The following is a 20,424-nucleotide window of genomic DNA, read 5'->3' on the forward strand; positions in this document are numbered from 1 at the left end:
GTCATTATTGATAAGTCACGGAATACTCAACTAAAAATGGTAAACGTGTCAGAGACATATTACGGAACAAGATTGGAGGCAGGCAGTTCCAGAGCTGGTGCCGGTGCCTGATAACCAAGTTGTCAAGGACCAGACTCTTCCCAAATCCCACTTTGCCATGCTCAGCTTGTTACTGATTTCTCCCCTCATGGTAGCAGAAAGGCTGCCGTAGCTTCAAGTATCAAGCCCTTACTCAACCAACATTCCAAGCAGGAAACAAGGGGTGGGGGTCGGGGCTTTCTTCTTTGTGCCACCCTCACTTATCAAGGAGGAGAATCTTTCCTGGAAGTCCCCAGTAGGTTTCCTTTCAGCTAGAACCGGGCCACAGGCCCATCCCTAACTTCAAGAGAGCCCGGAAAAGAATCTGACACTTCTAACCTACAACAAATGAATCAAAAGTGGAATTGGGGTTGGCTGTTGCTTGTGGTGCCTGCCACAGTCTGAGAACCAAAGAGTTCCAAGGATGGCTCACTCAGGCCAGGGGTAATGGAGAAACAAGGACATAAATGTATTTATTCAGAGTGAGTCAGCCACAGGGTTCACCTTTCAGAGGCCATCGGCTTTTTTAAAAATACTTTTTTAACCCAAGTGAGTGTCCTATTTTGGTAAAATATGGAGAGAGGACATTTTTGAGTGTCCTTTCTAGTATTCTTGCTTCTTTCTAGGCTGTCACCATCCCTAGGAGGGGGCTCATCATTCAGTCCACCTTGTTTAAAAGGTTGGCCAGGCCATTCACTGTTAAAATTACTTACAAGAAAGCACAGGCCAGCTTCTTCCCCGTCCCGGTCCCTTGCGGCAGTCTCAGCCTCTAAGACAGGTGTCAGGGGCAGGGAGAGCTGTGTGAGAAGAGCTACTCTTTCCTCCTTAGAAGTATGTCTTAAATCCAGCTCTCCCACTGCAATCCACATCCCCACACTCCCTGATGGAATCTGGGCCTCAAGCATCCCTCACCCGGGCTCCCGTTCGGGTTCCTCATTTGCAAGAAAGAAGGTAATGCAGTAAGGTGGACAGAGAGCTACGAAAGAACCAGAAGAAAACTTTTATAAGCACCCATAGAAAGCCTTATTTCCACTATCCAATTCTGTTAACAAAGACGAGGAGAAATTTTGAAATTCCAAGGCACTTAGTTACTAATCTGATTCTGGCCTGCGTGTGGATATTCAATAAATACTTGTTAAATTAAATTGATTCAAGGTTTTATTTATTCAACCTACTTAAAGCTTATGCAAACCCCTTGGAGATTTGTGTCAAGCTGTTAAGTTGGAAAATATATGAAAGGTAGTATTTTCACTAGGCCAGCTTTCCTCATAATGAGCTTTATGAGCTGTGTGTGTGTGTGTGTGTGTGTGTGTGTGTGTGTGTGTCCAGGAGAAGGGAGCAGAAGGAGGAGGTGAGGAAGAACCAGGAGGAAAGCCTGTTTCTGTCATTTCCTGTATTTGTCTTCATTGCTATACTTATAAACCAGCTACTGCCCTCTAGCGTTCACTGTATAAAGCTCCCTCCCAAATTCCGTTTGTATCTTTAAAAACCCTGGTGACTCCAGGAAGGGACAACCTCTTCTTTTGCAGGTAAGCAAACTGAAGTCCAGGGACTGAGGTGTGAAACTGACCCAGGCAGCTTCCTGGATTCTTAGTCACCTCACTGTAACTCGTCCGGCAAACTATTTTTATTAAAGGCATTGCTCAGGCATTTCAATAACTAATCAATAAAAATTACAGCATACTTACCGGATATCTGAAACTGATATAACACTGCACGTTAACCGTACTGGAATTAAAAATAAATGAATTTTTTAAATGCATGTAAAAATTACAGCTTAGTAATCATTTAACAATAATTTTAAGCATTATCTATTATTTCCAGTGTTATTCCACAGAGAGCCAAAATTGACTATTGGCAAAATTTACATAAGGATTTATAAATAACACTGTCATGTTTTAAACTGGGTAAAGTTTAGAAAATTCCTGTATTACTTTTTTTGGGGAGTGGGGGGAATAATTAACTAGAATGGACCCAAAGTAGGTTTGGCTCCTTAACAAAGGTGACTTATCACTGTCTCCATGTAGATTAATCTTCTGCTAGAATTCTCCCAAAGGAACCTCTTTGTTCACTGATGGGAAAAGGGGGAGGGGTATCATTTTAACTTAGAACACATATTTTCGTCATTTAATCATTTTGGTGGTGGAAATAAATGGAAAGTTACCCAGCTGGACATATCACTTACAAGAACATTACTGAGTAACAAAAGATTTATTCAAATATTTAATTGGAAGGAAATACATCTGGAATAAGTTTTATTGGAATTCATATAAAAAGGAGAGTAAATCCATTAGCATTAATATCATAAACAGTTGACTTTATCTGGAAACAGCAATGCTAATGAACTGCAGCCTAGAAGTCCCAGCCACTTCTTGCAAACAGCCAGTCATTTTTGAATTTATATGCCAATTATACTTTATTGCTTTAGGTAGAGCTTTGTTTTCAGCGAATACTTTAGAGATAGATCACTCATATAATCTAATTTGTTTTCTTTCTCCCATTGTCTTAAAAAAAAAAAAAAAAACGAGCAAAAAGAAAGTGGTAGGGGGCATTTGCCTGTCTTCAAGATACTCCTGCTAAGATCAGCGAGTGAGCAGAAAGTCACTGTGTTCGAGCTACCGGGAAGCTCATGGATTAAGAGACATCTAGCTTCCCCCTTAGATGTCAACATAGATCCCATTAATCAAATAATCAAGTCTTGAATAGCGTCTCCTGCGGAGAGATTCTGAGAAGATTCTACCCAAGAGGACAAGCCCTATGGCTAGGAACAGAACGCCAAAGAGCAGGGTTCCGATGAGGAGCCATTTTTCAAAGGGAAGGCTGTGCTGACTTTCTGGAACACTCTTCAGGGAGGAACCACCTGGACTGGCCTTCCCATTCTCCTGGGAAGCAGTCTGGTTCGGAGCAGAAGAATCCACATTTGACAGAAGCAGTGTGGCTGCGGAAGAAGCCACAGTTGACAAAGAAAGCGTGGCAGGGTTATAGGCATCCTCTGTGTTCAAAGACAGGTCGGAAATTTCTCTAACGGGCACTGTTTCTGGGGGGCCTTTCCCATCGGTAGGCGCCTCAAAGATGGTGTTTGAAATTGCTGCTGTGGTAGTCACGCTGGCTTTGGGTGTAACCACAGCACGTGCCAACATTGTGGATGAGAGGCTTGTGGGGGGCTGAGACGTGGCCACAGCGAGGGGCAGAGCTGAGGGGACCCCCTCTGGCTCAGAAGTCACAGAAGGTATCACTGGCGCATTGGCGGTGGGGGGGAACGCAGGCTTTGGGGTGACAGAGGTGATCCGCGGAGAGGAAACAGCCACGGTAGTGGGGAGCGTGGTCACCTTTTCAGGCGGCAGATGAACTCTGTTTTGTTCTGAGGAAAACCGTGAACTCTGAGAATGGCCTTTTTCTTTATAAGCAGAGAACTGTGTACTCGCTTGATCGATCTCGAACAGTTTCTCCGAGTGACGTGAGGATCCCAGCTTCTGCAAAAGGGCCCCTTGCCGTAAGCTGCCAGTGGGCTCTGAAGACCTTGTCACAGGAGGGGGTGTGGGAGTGACTGCCTGCGGAGACAGGCCACGGACCAGGAGAGGACCCTCCTGGGTTGACTCTCGGCTTGGCAAATGAGTTGTGGCCAGAGCTGGAAAGCCTGAAAACGCAGAGAAAATTTAAAGGGAGATTTAAATGTTTCCACGCGAAGGCAGTTTACAAAAGAGACAAACGTATCGGCTTGTTCAGTAACTCCCCAAACTGTTGAAACTTGACATTTCATAGAAACTGGCGCAAAATGGAAAAAAACAAATTGCTAAATCCGAATCTGATGACACCGCCTCTCTACCAGATGCTGTGGCTTGTTTCTGGAGTGGTGGGACAGCGGCGAAACGCGTGGAGGAGGGCCGGGCAAGTGAAGGAAGGGCAGGGAGGAGCAGAGCAAGGGAGCTAAGAGGAGTTCAGGACCCGCCGCAGGAGGCGTAGGGAGATGGGGACGCTGAGGGGGCCGCAGCCAGGGACGGGCTGGGCCAGGGCGACGGGGCTCAAGACGAGGCGCAGAGAGAAGCTCCCCGGGAAGCCTGCAGTCTCTGGGAGAGACTTCATAGCGAGGGCACCCGCGGGCAAGAAAGGCAAGGGGGAGAGGAGGCGAGTCCTGCAACCTGCCTGCAACGGGGGGAAGGTCTGGCTCCTCCCAGGGCACGGAGGCCGAGGCCACAGCAGGGCAGCCGCAGACGGCTGAGGACACTGTCCAGTCCAAAGCCGTTTCAGCGCCACACGCCGGGGAGGGGCGCCGTTCATTTGGGAGATTTCATTGTGACTCTTGAAGACTAAAATTTCAGAGCCAAAGTCTTAGAGTCTGAGGACAATGGGACCACATTTGAAATTAGGATGGCCCCAAGTGCTGACAGAAAGAGCCGAAAATCACCCAGTTCTGAGTGCCGGCTGCGGAGAGACCAGCCTCGCCCACATCCTCCTCACGGGTGACAAAAAAGCTTAGAATTGTGCTCGTAGTGTCACACGCCATTCATCACAGCTCAAACTGGAAAGGCTTGCGGGAGCCATCAGGGCAGGGAAGGATCATGTGAATTGCTCTGTATCACTCTGCTACTTGGCTGATCGTTTGCACTTGGATCTGAACTGCGGAAAACACAACGAAGGAAGAAAAGGAATTTCTTAGCATTTACTGGTTCATGCTTCCCTGTTCGCTTTCTCCCTTTCTTCTTCAACTCCTCTCGACGCGAGGGTCTGAACTAGACCCCGCGCTCTTCTCTGCTAACAAACACGCAGAGGCGACCTCTGATTTGTATGAAACTTGACTACTCTGTAAGCAGCACACCTGGAAGAGGTCCTTTAGAAGTGTCACTCGTTAATCCACCTAGGACAGGGGTCAGCAAATTATGGCCCCAGGGCCAAATGTAGCTTGCCACTTCTCTTCGTGTGACTTGTAAGCTAATTTTTAAATGGCTGACAGAAATAAAAAGGAATACTATTTTGTGACACATGAAAATTATATAAAATTCAAATTTCAGGGTCCATAAGTAAAGCTTTATTGGCATGTAACCATGCTCATTTGTGTATTCATCATCTGTGGGCACTTCACACTGTAAGGACAGAGGGGAGTAGGTACAACAGATTGCATATGTCCCATGAAACCTAAAATACTGGCCTGAAGAGGCGCCTGGGTGTCTCAGTCAGTCAAGCGTCTGACTTCGGCTCAGGTCGCGATCTCACGGGTTCATGAGTTTGAGCCCCGCAATCGGGCTCTTTGCTGACAGCTCAGAGCCTGGAGCCTGCTTCAGATTCCGTGTCTCCCTCTCTCTCTCTGCCCTTCCCCCGCTCACACTCCATCTCTCAAAAATAAACATTAAAAAAAAAAAACTGGCCTAGAAAGCCTAAAATACTTCTCATTTGGCCCTTGACAGAAGAAGTCTGCAGACACCTGGTCTCGCATATAATTTCCTCCAAAATAGAATTTGGACGATTGAAATTCCTCTTTCCGCCAACAATGCTGGAGAAAGTTTCTGCAGCAGGTGAGATCACAATGATAGATATAATATCACCATGAGATAAACCGCATCTATATTTTGAGGCAGCATCAGATATTTTTCAAAAAGAACAGGACTCAACATATTCCATTTTAAAGCTAAAAAAGAAAAAGACTAAGTAAATGCTCCATGATATGTGTGAGCTCAGAACTTAAATAAAGCCATTGACCCAAACAGCTGCTTTCTTTCTCAAGAACGCTAGCTCATAAATAAAGCAAAGCAAGGGCTAGTCCCGTTTCTTGATAAGATTCATCTACTGGCAAAGATCCTAGAAGCACGCACGAGTCCTCCGCACCTGCTCCCTTCACCTCACCCACTGATGTTTGTCATTGGGGTGTGGTGGTGCTTCTCGCTCGGGCAGAGATGAGCCAGCGGGGACTGCAAAACAGCCCTGTGCCCTCAATCCCTCTTTTGAGTTTCATTTTCAAGTGACTTGATGAAATAATAAACTTAGGGACTGACGACTACTTGAAAGCCAGCTGAGCAAACAGACCCCCAATGTATTCTGTCTCTGGATTCCCCTATTCTAGTCCTTGGTAGAAATGACATACTACAAAGCTGAAAAAAAATTAAATAATTCCAAGTTGCAATGGTTTTACGGAATGAACAGAGTACACTGTCATCTTTCAAACTTTTGGTCTGTAAATATTAGCCCATCCGTTATAGGAAATGGAATTCATCTGGAGACAAACCACCAAATAGATATCTATTAACGTCACTCTAAACAGGAAGCAGATAATTTATTTTTGCGGCGACTCTCAATCCGTCAACATGGGCAGATTCATAAAGAGAATTACAAACACAGTTTGTAAACATCCTGCAGATATAAAGCCTGCTGCACACGATGTCCAGAGTCAATCTGCTTTGGGCTGATGGCGCTCCCTGGTGGCTGCCACAGGAACTGTTTGACTCTAATTCGACTATGCGACCTTCACAGTCTCACAGAAAAGATTTACACACATGCCAAGTTGCCTTTTCTCCCACTTCCACTGGAGAGAATCTTTACCTCATAGTCCCTCTTTTACACATGGATTATAAAAGCAACAACATTACAGAAGTATATAGGAATTATAAAACAAATTCAACTACGGTTTTTATCATTATGTCCCAGCAACTATTAACATTTCCGTATGCCTTAAAGTTAAATTTTTTTTCATGTAATTGAAAAACAACGGGGTGTTTTTCACCTGGACTTTTGTTTCTTTCTATACCTCAAACTTATTTTTTTAAGTTTATTTATTATGAGGCAGAGGGTGGGAGAGAGAGAGCAGGGAGAGAGAATCCCAAGCAGGCTCTACACCATCAGCACAGAGCCTGACGTGGTACTCGAACCCGCGAACCACGAGATCCTGACCTGAGCTGAAATCGAGGGTGGGACGCTCAACCTCTTCCAAGTGGATCCATCACATTTTACACCCAGCCATTCTCAGGCAATTGGACATTTATGTTCCTCCTGGTTTTTCACTTTGTAAACTAATTTCACAAAAAAAAAAACATGCTTCAAACCAATAGCTTTTTCTTGTTTTGGTCTTGTTTCTTTAGATGTTATGGACGTAGAATTGCTAGATTAAGTTGCCTATAGTTTCTTTAATATTGTGCTTTAGTCATGAAATAGAGGACAGACACAGGGAAATGCGCTGATAGTGTAAGCAGAGACAGAACGAAGAAGAGGTAGTGACAAGGGGTATCGGGCGGAACGTTACAGTCCAACTTCCACGTGATGGAAGAAGAAACGTTCCGATTAGCATCTTGAGCCCTGACCTCTTTGGAAACTAAGACTGGAATATCCATTTCCTGCCGAATTGCCACCCCTGGCCATCAAACAGGCTCTGCAGTGTTCCAGGTGATCAAAGAGGAACAGCAAGAAGTATCACCGCCACACTGTAGGCGCCAGTATTTTTAGCCTGGATGCTTTACACACAGCGTAAAATGAAGGAGCCACACAGATCTGGGGCAGCCGCCCTGGTCACCAAAGCCCCAAAAGGGCAGGACAAGACAGTGTCCACCATGAAGTTAGGTCTTAAGTGTTTTCAAAAGCCTAATTTGTTCTATGCCTAGTGTTTTTTTAAAAAAATCAGTATCTAAAAAAAAATGTTTCTTTTGAGAGAGCGTGTACGCAAGCAGGGCGATGGGCAGAAAGAGAGGGAAAAAGAGAATCCCAAGCAGGTGATGTGGGGCTCGAACTCATGAGCCACAAGATCATGACCACAGTTTCGGCTCAGGCAGTTTGTGAGTTCAAGCCCCATGTCGCCTGCTTGGGATTCTCTCTCTCCCTCTCTTTCTGCCCTATCATCCCGCCTGCACGCACACTCTCTCTCTCAAAATAAATAGACTTTAAAAAACTTTTTTTAAATAAAAAATTGTAAGTATACAGTTCAGCGGCACTGAGAATATTCACATTTCTCTGCATCACCCTCATCCATCTCCAGAACTTTCTTCATCTAGCAAAACCAAAACTTTTGCACCTTATGCCGGTTTTGTTATAGGCTTTATGTCACTACTTAGGAAGAGTTTACACAAATAATTTGTGCTTCATGCTCCTGCTTTAGGGAATGTTTGGTACCTCTGGCTCATTAACCAAAACTCAGACACAGGCTTACCCAGCAGACAAAGTGTGAGTCTGAGCCCAGGTACCCGGGCATCATTCCCCAAAGTCCCTCACACATAAAACAGTCACAAGGCAGCCCCCTCCCAACCCTAAAACCAGCCTCCTTAATCTTCCCCAGCTCAGCAGTTGGTACCACCATCCATGTGGACACTGAACCCCCAAACCAGGAAAGCGGGACTCAATTCCAATGCTTCTCTTCTCCATGTCGCCACCCCCATCCCACACCATCGGCTCCACCTCCGAAACAGCTGTATGTTTACTACTCTCGACCTCGTTGGCCACCTCCCTGGTCCACAATGTCACGGCCTTTCACTTGGATCTTGCCTCTGCCTCCTACCCGGGCTTCCCACTTCCTCTCTTGCTGCTGCATTGTCGTCCTTCCCCAGTAGAGCACTCACAGTGAGCTTTAGGAAATCGCCTTGAAAACACCATGTTACCTGCCCACTCAGAAATTTCCCATGGCTTCCCATTAGACACCGAAAATAAGAACTTCTTCCCCTGGCATACAAAGTTTTATGTGATCTCCCCACTTTTCATACTTCTTGCATATCAAGGGAAAATCCCAAACTATTCAGGGCTTGATCCCACGAACCATGAGATCGTGACCTGAACCAAAGGCAGACCCTAGGCCAGCTGAGGCACCCAGGTGCCCCTGTATCTCTCTCTTCATATGGTTCACTGTGAGTCAGCCAGCTGAGACCGGTCACTCCCAAACCATTCTGCCTCAGGATATCGAAATAGGCCACTTCCTCTGCCTGTAGGTCTTCCCAGATCGTCTCACATCTGGCTTCTTACTGTTCAGTTCTCAGTTGAGGGGTTACTTCTTCACGGATGCTTCTAATCAAGGGGGTCCACTCAGTGACCATCTATTACATTGTCTTAGCCCAACCGTCAGTGTAAGACTTGTGGACTATATTTTTCTATATTACTTATTTAGGACGGTTATCGTCTCTCCCTCCTAAAACAGAAGCTCCATAGGTAAGAACCTTGTTTTCTATGTTGAGTGTTACATTTTTGTGTTCTTGGGGTGGAAAAAGTATTTGGCACAGATAGGAGATGCTAGATAACATTTGCTGTTTATTGAATAAATAAACAAATAGAATATTATTATAGCCAACGATATAATGACAAAAACTTTCTAAAACTTAAAGAAAAGGACACCTGATACCGAAAACATTTCACCCTGAACATTAACAAGCCGGGGTGCGGTGACTCGGTCAGTTAAGTGGCCAACTCTTGGGTTTGGCTCAGGCCACGATCTCACAGTTTCATGAGTTCAAGCCCCACGTCAGGCTGTGCACTGCAGGTGTGGAGCCTGGTTGGGATTCCCTCACTCTCCCTCTCTCTCCGCCCCTTCCCTGCTCATGCTGTCTGTCTTACTCAAAACTAAATAAATAAATAAATAAGCTTAAAAAAATTAACAAGCCAAAATCTCACCAAGACATACCCAAATTATATTATTTTTGTTTATTTTCTATATTCTGAACAAATATGTTTGGAATGGAGGCTGTATTTCCAGTACCTGGCACAGAATTTGGCACAGGGTAGATGCTTAGTAAGTATTTCTTGAATGAACCTCCTCCCAGGTCTAGGTAATAAAATCCAGTGCATTTGATTTCACATAACATGATTATAAAATAATTAGAACCTAAAGACAAATGTACTAGAATTTTATATACTCACATAATAAAATAAAATTTTAATGTTATTTATTTTTAAGAGCGAGAGAGAGCACAAGTGGGGGAGGGACAGAGAGAGGGGAAGACACAGAATCTGAAGCAGCCTCCCAGCTCTGAGCTGTCAGCACAGAGCCTGACATGGGGCTCGAACCTATGGACCGGACCGTGAGATCATGACCTGAGCCAAAGTTGGACGCTTTACCAACTGAGCCACCCAGGGGCGCCAGGTCTTCTCTTTTAAAACAGTTGCTCTGGACTGTGGAGACCTTATTCCAAGTGCTGCTTACATTGTTCTAAGTAATTTGAAGTGCTTCAAAATGAAAGGTCTGTGTGCCTTCTATCTCAAGAAGGTAGAAACAAAAGCTAAACAACACAAAATACCATCCTTCAGAATCTTTCATTGGAAAAAAGATATTTGGTTGAATAGACTGAATTTTAAATCATGAGAGTTTTCTGGTGTGCCTCTATATTTGTGACTACTTTTGGTAGTTTTACTTAGATTCTTTTATAGAAATTCTTTCATATGAACCATATCCTTAAATAATTCCAATCCCCAAAGAAAAGGAATAAGGTTTTTATTACCTCTAATTATCCTGTAACTCATAAGTCCCTTTGCTGGTTTCAGTGGACAGGCCTCCTCAGTGGGACAGAAAAACAGGTAACAGTTGGGCTGTCTCGTTGTTTTTCGAGTGTCGAAGATCATCAAGTTACACGCTTTGTCTCCTGCAATGAAAGATACCGTAAGCATAACATTGAAATAGGATATTCTAAAGAAGACGGCAATGATTTATTCTGCTGCCCAACACAAATACCTTTGTTCATGTTGTTCATTTGCTTGCTGACCACTAATTCATTTCCTCTTCCTTAGTCACTTAAAGCAATTTGTAAAGACATTGGCTTAAAAAATCTGAATTAAGGTAATTTTGGCAAAACCAACTTTGAATAGTACATTTAATTCTTTTTTAAATGCATTTAATTCTTTAGATAAGCTTTCTATTTGCTCAAATATCCAACAAAATATACACAGAAATACTGACTTTGCGATCTTTATACAACTCACAACTGAGTTGGAACTTAAGAAATGGATCTAACCTAATGATTTCATGTACCTCTCATATTCCGAAGACAAGACACCTATCAAGCCAAGAGTCTGGCTTGCTTGAGTACAGTTCCTAAATTTAGCATCACACCATCATGATCTCCTTCCACAAAGCACCTGAGTAGTGTATGGAATACAAAGTCTAGTTTTTACTTGTATCGATGCCATTCTTCTTTTGATTTTTCTTCTTTGCATTTCTACTCTCCCTTATTTCTGCTTTTCCATTATCTCCTTCCTGACTTTTTACTCTTAACTTCCATTTCTTGCTTCTTTTTCTCTTCCACTTATGCCCAATCAAAATTATTCTTTCTATTCATCATGACCTAGAGTTGGCTTTGGTCTGCATCTGGTACAGTCTCATATCTTGGCCTACAACCCTTGAGGAATCAGTATATCCCTGGTCAGGATGATAATTTTTTTATAATGCTTTTTTATTTGCTTTTGAGACACAGAGAGTGTGTGAGCAGGCAAAGGGCACAGAATCTGAAGCAGGCTCTAGGCTCTGGGGCTCAAACTCACAGACTATGAGATCATGACTTGAGTCGAGGTTGGACACTTAACCAACTGAGACAGCCAGGCGCCCCAGGATGAAGGTTAAGAGGCACATAGGCATGCTCTTTCTCAACACAAACACACACACACACACACACACACACACGTATGTACACAACCATGTATAAACTAACTTTGTTGTGGTAGTCATTTCACAATATATAGATATAACAAATCACCATGCAATTTTCACAATGTTACAAGCCAAATATATCTCAATAAAGCCAGGAGAAAATATTCTGCATAACTGGCCATCAGCACCACTTCCTCAAATCAGACAATGGTGGGGCTCAACCTTGACTCCTGCATTCGGAAAAAAGACTGAGAGGTTTTATCTGCAGGGGTTTTATTACGTCGTCTCTCTACCAGGCAACAAGAAAGGTACTTTGGCTTTTCCTTTCTCAGCAATGGGATAATTCTGCAATACCATTTTTGGGGGGCACATGGGTAAAGGAGAAGGTCCATAAGGCCCCCAAGTTGTATGCAAAATGTTGTGTCTTTTGTACTTATGGGCATTTTTCTTTTTTTGTTTTTAAATACAATTTTTATTTTATTTTATTCTTGAGAGAGACAGACAGACCATGAGCAGGGGAGGGGCAGGGAGAGAGAAAGAGGGAGACACAGAATCCAAAGCAGGCTCCAGGCTCTGAGCTGTCAGCACAGAGCCGGACGCAGGGCTCGAACTCACGGACCATGAGATCATGACCTGAGCTGAAACTGGTTACTCCACCAACTGAGCCACCCAGGTGCCCCTGGGCATTTTTCTAAAATCTGTGGCGATGAGCAAATTATCAAAGCACTTAAAGACCATTGCTCAATAAATGAGGAAACAGTCTGAGATCTGTTAAATGAGACTTGCAATTACCTCTACTTACAGTAAAGCAGTAACAGCAATTCTGCTTATACGATAAAGCATCAAACCCTCATTCCTCACTAAACACCTGTTATGGAACTGAAAAGAAATGCAAGCTTTCCTGTGTTGCCAGCAAACACCCACACAGCATTCTGTCCTGTTTGCAAATGATTTGCTATTTTACATAAATGTTGACATCAACATTTAAAGAAAAACTGGAAATTTAAATTAAATCTCTGTAATTTCCATAAAGTACTTCTATAGTGAATGTCAAAGCACACCGCTGGGTTTGAGAAAACCATTGAAAGTTTTTTTCCTCCTGATGTCAAGTACATGGTATCTTTTCCACACAAATGCTCCAATTCTCCAAGACACTGACTGAATGTCTTATGATTCAATTATTTTTTTTGATTTTTATTTTATTTTAATTTTTTAACGTTTATTTATTTTTGAGAAACAGAGAGAGAGCACAAGCAGGGGAGGGGGAGAGAGAGAATGAGACACAAAATTTGAAGTAGTCCCAGGCTCCGAGCTGTCAGCACAAAGCCTGATGCAGGGCTCAAACCCACAAACTAGGAGATCATGACCTGAGCCGAAGTCAGACACTTAACTGACTGAGCCACCCAGGTGTCCCTCTTTTTTTTTTATGTTTATTTATTTTTGAGAGACAGAGTGCAAGCAGGGGAGGGGCAGAAGAGTGGGGGAGACGTCGAATCCAAAGCAGGCTCTGAGCTGTCAGCATGGAGCCTGACGCGGGGCTCAAAACCAGGAACCATGAGATCATGACCTGAGCCGAAGTCGGATGCTTAATTGACTGAACCACCCACCCAGACGCCCCGATTCAATTCAGTTCATACACTAACGACCTGGAGTTAGCATCAGACGCCACAGATTTAAGGGCTCAGTCCTGTAAGACTGCCCTCACTTGGAGGCCAGTCAAAAGTACCAGCTCTCAGGTTACTCACACTTCTGCCCAACTTGGCTATAAATCCAGGTTCCCGCCACCCCTACTTAAGGTTGAAAATTTGCTAGAACTCACAGAACTCAGGAAAAGGCTATACTTACTATTATAGTTTGGCATTAAAGACACAAATGAATAGCCAAACACAGCGTACATAGGGCAAGGTCCAGAAGGGTCCTGAGTGCAGAAGCTTCCGTCCCGCTGTACCTGGTGTGCACAATCCTCTTGCACACACAGATGTGTCTGCCAACTTGGAAGCCCCCTAAACCCGTGTTTAGGGACTTTTTAAGGAGATTTCATCATGTGGGCACAACTGATTAAAAAAATCATTGGCCACTGGTGACTGAATTCAACCTCCCCTTATTCCCTACCTAGAGGGGGAAGGGGAGCTGAAAGTTTCAAATTTCTAACCAAGACTTGGTCTTTCCAGTGACGAGTTCCCATCCCGAAGCTATCCAGGGAGTCACCAAGAGTCATAACTCAGGTGTGGTTGAAAGGGGCTCATAATGAATAACAAAAGAAGCTGGTAGCCTCAGGAAATGACAAGGTTTTGGGGAGCTCTGTGCCAAGAACCGGAACAAAGACTATAGGCATACATTTCTGACTTTGCCACACCCATCATAGCAAGAAGAGAAACCAAAGATACAAGAGAAAACATATGATTCAGTTGGTCAGTTAAGTCAGGTAAGAACCATTAGCCCAGCGTTGACTAGCTCTTCTAGGCTCCTTGACAGCAAGGCCTTGTCCATGTTATTCATTGTTTTGTCTCCAACACAACATGGCATTCAGTGCTCAATAAATTTGGTGTGGGTGTTTTCTGTGGTTGTTTGCTTATTTTTCATGCAGGGAATTAGGACAGGGTCATAACTGAAAAATGACCCCTGTTTTACTCGGATAAACATTTCTCAAGTCTGGAACTTGAAACATGCAAAGGTATGGTTCAAACGCACGGGCCTGTTTCCTCTGTGTCATGTGACTGGGTCAGTCCAAACAATTTCCCATGTCCCTTAAGGGTTTTTGTTTCCAATATCTCAGATGCCTGTTAGAACATAACACCAATGGTTCTGATCCTTTTTTCTACCTGGACGCCTGGGTGATATGTACATACACTCGTCAGCAACTTTGACTCAGCTTAGGGGAGGGGAGGACACCCTTGTGTCACATTTTCCCAGTGATTTTGTTACCCACATTTCTACCCCACTGAGAATCAGTAGTATAAACTAGGCAGCCACATCAGCCAGCTACTTATATCACAAAACACGTAAAATGAAGAGTTACCAAGGGACTATTACTTACCTGTTATATTTTTTGTTGAACAGCAAGAATTAATGCAGTCTTCCTGAGTTAATGTATGTATGGGTTCATTGCCTCTAATTCCTTTAGAAAGAGATGACTGGATGTCAATGACAACATCTTCTAGGCTTGTGGTGGGGCAGTTCTGACCGGTGGACAGCCTTAGGGTCAGGAAACAAATCATTACAAAAGTGTAAGTCAAGCTCCATTCTTCCCTACAGAACATTTTAAATTTCAGTTTAGCCTTAGTCTTCCAAGGTCAAGGATAATCCTCTGGTCTGAGTTTGCTTCAAGAAGATTGTACAGATCATGGAATTTCTCTCTAGAACAAAAATAGAAAATCATCACTGAGTTTTGTTTCTTTTAGTAAATGTCACGAAGATACATTTCATTTCCTTCAAGTCAGCGACTCATGATTTATGCAACAGAAGTAAATAAGCATTTTTTAATGTTTCACTTTTAATACATCAAGACAACCTTCATTAAAAACTTGGTAGAGAACTAATTAGCAGAAACACACATACTATCCCGTCAGTGCTTAAAAGCTGCCCAATGTCTACAAGGAAGAGATATAAACAGGAGGCCTGTCCCCAAAGTGCTAGAACACTTCGTCCTCTTGCTTCTCTGAACCAGGAGGGAGAGGACACAAAATCTCTAGACATCCATGAACCACTGATAATAGGCTTGAACAGAGTTTCTTCTCAGTATTAACAACGAGCATTAAAAAAATTTTTTTTTAATGTTTTTATTTTTGAGAGATAGAGACAGCATGAGCAGGGGAGGGACAGAGAGAGAGAGGGAGTCACAGACTGAATCAGGCTCCAGGCTCTGAGCTGGCAGTCAGCACAGAGCCCGACGCGGGGCTCGAACCCACGAACTGCGAGATCATGATCTGAGCCAAAGTCGGACGCTCAACTGACTGAGCCACGCAGGCGCCCCAACAACAAGTATTTTTAAATCACCTACTAGGTGATAGGCAATGTGCTATGAAATATACATATACTATCCCATTTAATCCTTACACTAGGACTGCAGAAAAAAAAAGTTACTATTTTTCACATTTTATAGATGAGGAAACTGAGGCTGCCTTTCTTGTGGCTGCCTCTCCTCAAGTATCAAATCAGAGACAGGTAATTCTAATAATCTAATTCTAAGACTTAGCCGGTCAACAAAAGGAATTCAGTCATTTTCGGAATACAAATTGTTCACTGAATCATAGTGTAGAGCAGAATTACTGCTTCATCAATTTCCTTCTTCTTCTGCCATGAACCCAAACCCTTTGGTAGTCTGGTGAAGCTTAGGGTCTCTTCTGAGAAATAGGTTTTAAATTATAAAATTATAAAATTATAAAATTATATATATATGAGGGGTGCCTAGTGGCTCAGTCAGTTGAGTGTCCAGCTCTTGATTTTGGCTCAGGTCACCATCCCAGGGTAGTGGGATTGAGCCCCGTGTCCAGTTCTGTGCTGAGTGTGCAGCCTGCATAAGATTCTCTCTCTTTCTCTCTCTGCCCCTCTCCTTCTTTGCCCCTTTCCCTGCTCGCATGCTCTCTCTCCCTCTAAAAAGCAAAACAAAACAAAAACAAAACTCCCCTATAAATTCTTTAAAGAAATAAATTAATAAAATAACACACATTTTATAGGTGGTTTTTTTTTTTGATAGGTTGCATTTCATTAAAATTAAAACATTTGCTCTGCTCAAGACACTGTTCAGAGAATATAACGATAAGCCACAGACTGGGAGAAATATTTGCAAACCACGTATCTGATAAAGGACTAGTAGCTAAAATATACAAAGAGCTCTTAGAACACAATCCAATTAAAAATGGGCAAAGCTGGGGCACGTGGGTGGCTCTGTTGGTTAAGTGCCTAACTCTCGGATTTGGTTCAGGTCATGGTCTCACAGTTCCTGGGATCAAGCCCCACCTGGATCTCAAAGGAGATGTATAGATGACAAGTACACATATGAGGAGGTGCTCAACATCATAATCATTAAGGAACTGCAAATTCAAACGACAAGATACCACTACACACCTATTAGAAATGACTAAAATCTAAAAAACTGACAAAAACAAATCCTAAAAAAAAATCTATGTTTAAATGTTTATAGTAACTTCATGTATCATTGCCCAAAACCGGAAACAACCAAGACATCTTTCAATAGGTGAATGGATGGGGCACCTGGGTGGCTCAGTCGGTTGGGTACCTGACATCAGATCAGGTCATGGTCTCACGGTCCATGGGTTCGAGCACCGCGTCAGGCACTGTGCTAACAGTGCTAGCTCAGAGCCTGGAGTCTGCTTCTGATTCTGTATCTCCCTCCTTCTCTCCTGCTCTGTCTCTTTCTCAAGAATGCATAAACATTTAGAAAAAATTTTAATAGGTGAATGGATAAACCAAATGTGGTACATCGTTATAATGGAATATTATTCAGTAGTAAAAAGAAATGAACTATCAAGCCACGGAAGGATATAGAGGAACCATAATTGCATATTGCTAAGTGAAAGAGGCCGGTCGGAAAGATAAGACTTCTTGTCAACTCTATGACATTCTGGAAAAGGCAAAACTACATCAACGGTAAAAATATCAGTGGTTGCCAGGAGGAGGAAGAGAACAACGAATCGGTGGAACGCGGGGTTTCTAGAGTAGTGAAATTGTTCCAAATGGTACTGTAATGGTAGATACACATCTTCACATTTGTCAAGACCGTACAACATAGTGATCCCTAATATTGGGGAGCCTGGCTGGCTCAGTCTGTGGAGCATGGAACTCTTGATCCCTAGGTCGTGAGTTCAAGCACCACATTGGGTGTAGACTACATAATAACAAAATCTTAAAAAAAAAATAGTGATCCCTAATATAAACAAATAGACTTCAAAACAACAAAATAGTAAAAAAAAAAAAAATTGTTAAGAAGAGCATACATTACCCATATACAGTAACCATAGTAACCGCACAAGTCCAATAGCTTCCTAGCTGTTGTGTCCAACTTTCATAACAGTCAAATAATAAGTAACATTTATGTTTCTCTCCTGCCAGTCTCTATGCTAAGCACTTTACATGTATCCTGTCATTTAATCCTTACGGGAATCCTAATGAGATAGATTCACCATCCTTATGAGATAGATCCCATTATTAACCCCATTTTCACTCAAAATAGAAACAATTGTGGGATATCCGTGCTTCCTTATTAACCTCTCGAGTAACAAGCGGTACATCTAATAACTACCATACTTTTGAAGTGCTGTTGAATGCACATGATACTTGAGATCTGTGTAATGAGTAATATGAAACGAAAACACCTGTGATTTCTCCTGTGGCAAATTGCAGCTGGTCTAACTCTACCAAGGCTTTTGATCACATGCCTCTTTGAGGCAATGTTACATCTCAGTTAGCGGCTACTAAAATAATACATTTTTCCGCTGCAGTTCACAGACTTTCAGCGAACGAACTATGGCTTCTCCAGGTTAAGAATCCTGGCACAAGTGACTTTTTTTATGCTGCCACGTTTTGCAAATCTCTTTTCTAGCCCTAAAGAAAACCAGACAGTAGCAAAAGAGGGTAACCAGGCCAATGTCTTACTTTGCATGGATTACGACAGAATCTCTCCTCAAGCGTTTGCAAAGAAACCAGAACTATGAGAGAGGATGGGATAGGGACTGTGAAGTACTGAAGAGTCCATCTCCCTAAAGATACGGAACCACTATTCTTCTTCTAATCATTATTACTTAGGCCTTAAGGGCCCACAGTCCAGTTGATTTGTGTTGAAAGGGTGAAAAAGACACAGGTGCGAGGAAGTTCAGGCGGCACTGAACTTGACAGGCCTTACTACAGTCACTAAAAAGCCCTCGGACAAAACCGCGTCGGAGACTGGAAATCGGTTTCTTTCCCTCCTTTTGAGGACACGCAGGTGGCTTCCTGAGCATTCTTCGGTCTCTCCTGATGACGTGGAGCCAGGGCCGCTTCGCACAGGTGCTGCTGCGCGAGCCTGGAGATCCCTCCTGGGGCCCGCAAGCCCCCGCGCAGCCCCTGCTCGCCCCACTCCGGCCCCGGCGCCCCCCGGGGAGACGGAGGGGCCTCGCCCAGGGTCGGCGGGGGGGGGCGGGGGGGGCGGGCGGTGAGGCCTTTACCTGGTGGCGCCAGACCTGGGGACCCCCGTGTCCCACCCGCTCGAGGGCAGCCCCGGGCGCCCCCGAGGGAGAGCTGCAGGTCCGCGCGAGGGTCCCGGCGACGGCGGCAGGGATGCTCCGCAGCGCCCGGCCGGCCCGCGGGGTGTGTGCCTCCCCAGTTCCTGCTTCCGTTGCGGCGGCAGAAAGTTGGCCGGGGGCGGGGGAGGGGAGGGCACATTCCTGCCCTGCAACCCGGAGCTGCTTCCCGGCCACTGGGAGCGCGGTCCTCGGGTGCCCCTCCCCGCGGCGGCTGCAGGCGCCGGGCCCCCTGCGGCCCCCCCCTACCCGGCCCCCCTGCGGCCCCCCCCACCCGGCCCCCTGCGGGCCCCCCTACCCGGCCCCCCTGCGGCCCTGCGAGGGGCGCGGGCGGGACCGCGGGGGGGGGGGGGGTCCCGCAGAGCCGCACCGGCTCCCGCGCCTTCCCGAGGCCGCAGGACGCGCGACCGCCCCGCGGAAAGTCAGATGGTGCGAATCGTGTGGCCTGACGTCTGCCTCTCCCTCTGGGGGCTGCTCTCGCTCCCCTCTCCCCAGAGGCAACCTCTCAGTGCGGTGTCTCCCCCCAGGAGTTCTCGGTGCTTTCTGTCTGGGGCCTGCCTGTGAGAATCTTCTGCCGGTAATTCCAGGCACGGAAGGTCCTCTGTTACAGTTGGCAGTTCTGGAGTTAACATCACGCGCAAGCCAAGCCTCAACGAAGGCATTTGGATTCTGCCCGAATTTACTGTTTATGTTTATAGGTATACATAATAATGAATATAATGGTGACTGCTGTAGTTTTTTTTTTATGTTTATTTATTTTTGAGAGAGAGACAGTATGAGCAGAAGTGGAGCAGAGAGAGAGGGAGACACAGAATCAGAAGCAGGCTCGAGGCTTCAAGCTGTCAGCACAGAGCCCAACGCGGGGCTCGAACCCACAAACCTATAGATCATGAGCTGAGCGGAAATCGGATGCTCAACCAACTGAGCCACCCAGGCGCCCCCCTGCTATAATTACTAAAATGTATCCCCTCACATTTAGCGAAGTACCTGGTACTTAATAGATACTCAATACATATTTAACTAAAATATATTTGTTCAATGAATAAGTGGGAAAGAATAGGGCATAGGTTGTAGAAGTGTTTCTGAATCAGTGCTTGGTCACCCACACCTCTGTGTACTGCAAACAGATGCAACTTTACCAAACCTCTGATACTTAACTCTCCAAAGGTTTAGAGCTTAGACAACATCTCCAACTGGTGTTTGTGAAGAACTTTCAAACCTAAAGCTCTAAGCCATTGTAATTTATTATGCTGGGTGTGATACAGCCAACAGCGATGACCTGGTTTTAACAGAGAGCTACAGGAGGCGTAGGTTGACTGAGAATCCCTGGGGACAGAGGTTGCGTGAAACTAATTCTACCAGTTGTACCAGATGACCTTGTCTAGAATTACAATAATGTTGCAAATACTTGGCTTTAAAGAGTTATCAAAGGAGGGGTGCTTGGGTGGCTCAGTTGGTTAAGCGCCTGACCTCAGGCCATGATCTCATGGTTTGTGGGTTCAAGCCCCCCATCGGGCTCTGTGCTGACAGCTAGCTCAGAGCCTGGAGCCTGTCTTGGGATTCTGTATCTCC

General features: G+C 44.6%; 1 protein-coding gene across 1 annotated transcript; it reads right to left on the bottom strand.

Moving 5' to 3' along the window:
- Positions 1–2,270: 2,270 nt before the first annotated feature.
- Positions 2,271–18,963, bottom strand: MANSC1 (MANSC domain containing 1). Its single transcript, XM_039239969.1, has 4 exons — positions 18,778–18,963; positions 14,652–14,970; positions 10,473–10,613; positions 2,271–3,715 (listed from the first exon to the last, which is right to left on the bottom strand). Exons 2-4 carry the CDS (start codon positions 14,872–14,874, stop codon positions 2,736–2,738), a joined length of 1,344 nt encoding a protein of 447 aa, XP_039095900.1. The 5' UTR covers positions 14,875–14,970; positions 18,778–18,963; the 3' UTR covers positions 2,271–2,735.
- Between the last annotated feature and the right edge of the window lie 1,461 nt (positions 18,964–20,424).

This window comes from Hyaena hyaena, unplaced genomic scaffold (genome assembly GCF_003009895.1).
Source record: "Hyaena hyaena isolate Hyena2069 unplaced genomic scaffold, ASM300989v1 scaffold_164, whole genome shotgun sequence".
NCBI classification, from domain to species: Eukaryota; Metazoa; Chordata; class Mammalia; order Carnivora; family Hyaenidae; genus Hyaena; species Hyaena hyaena.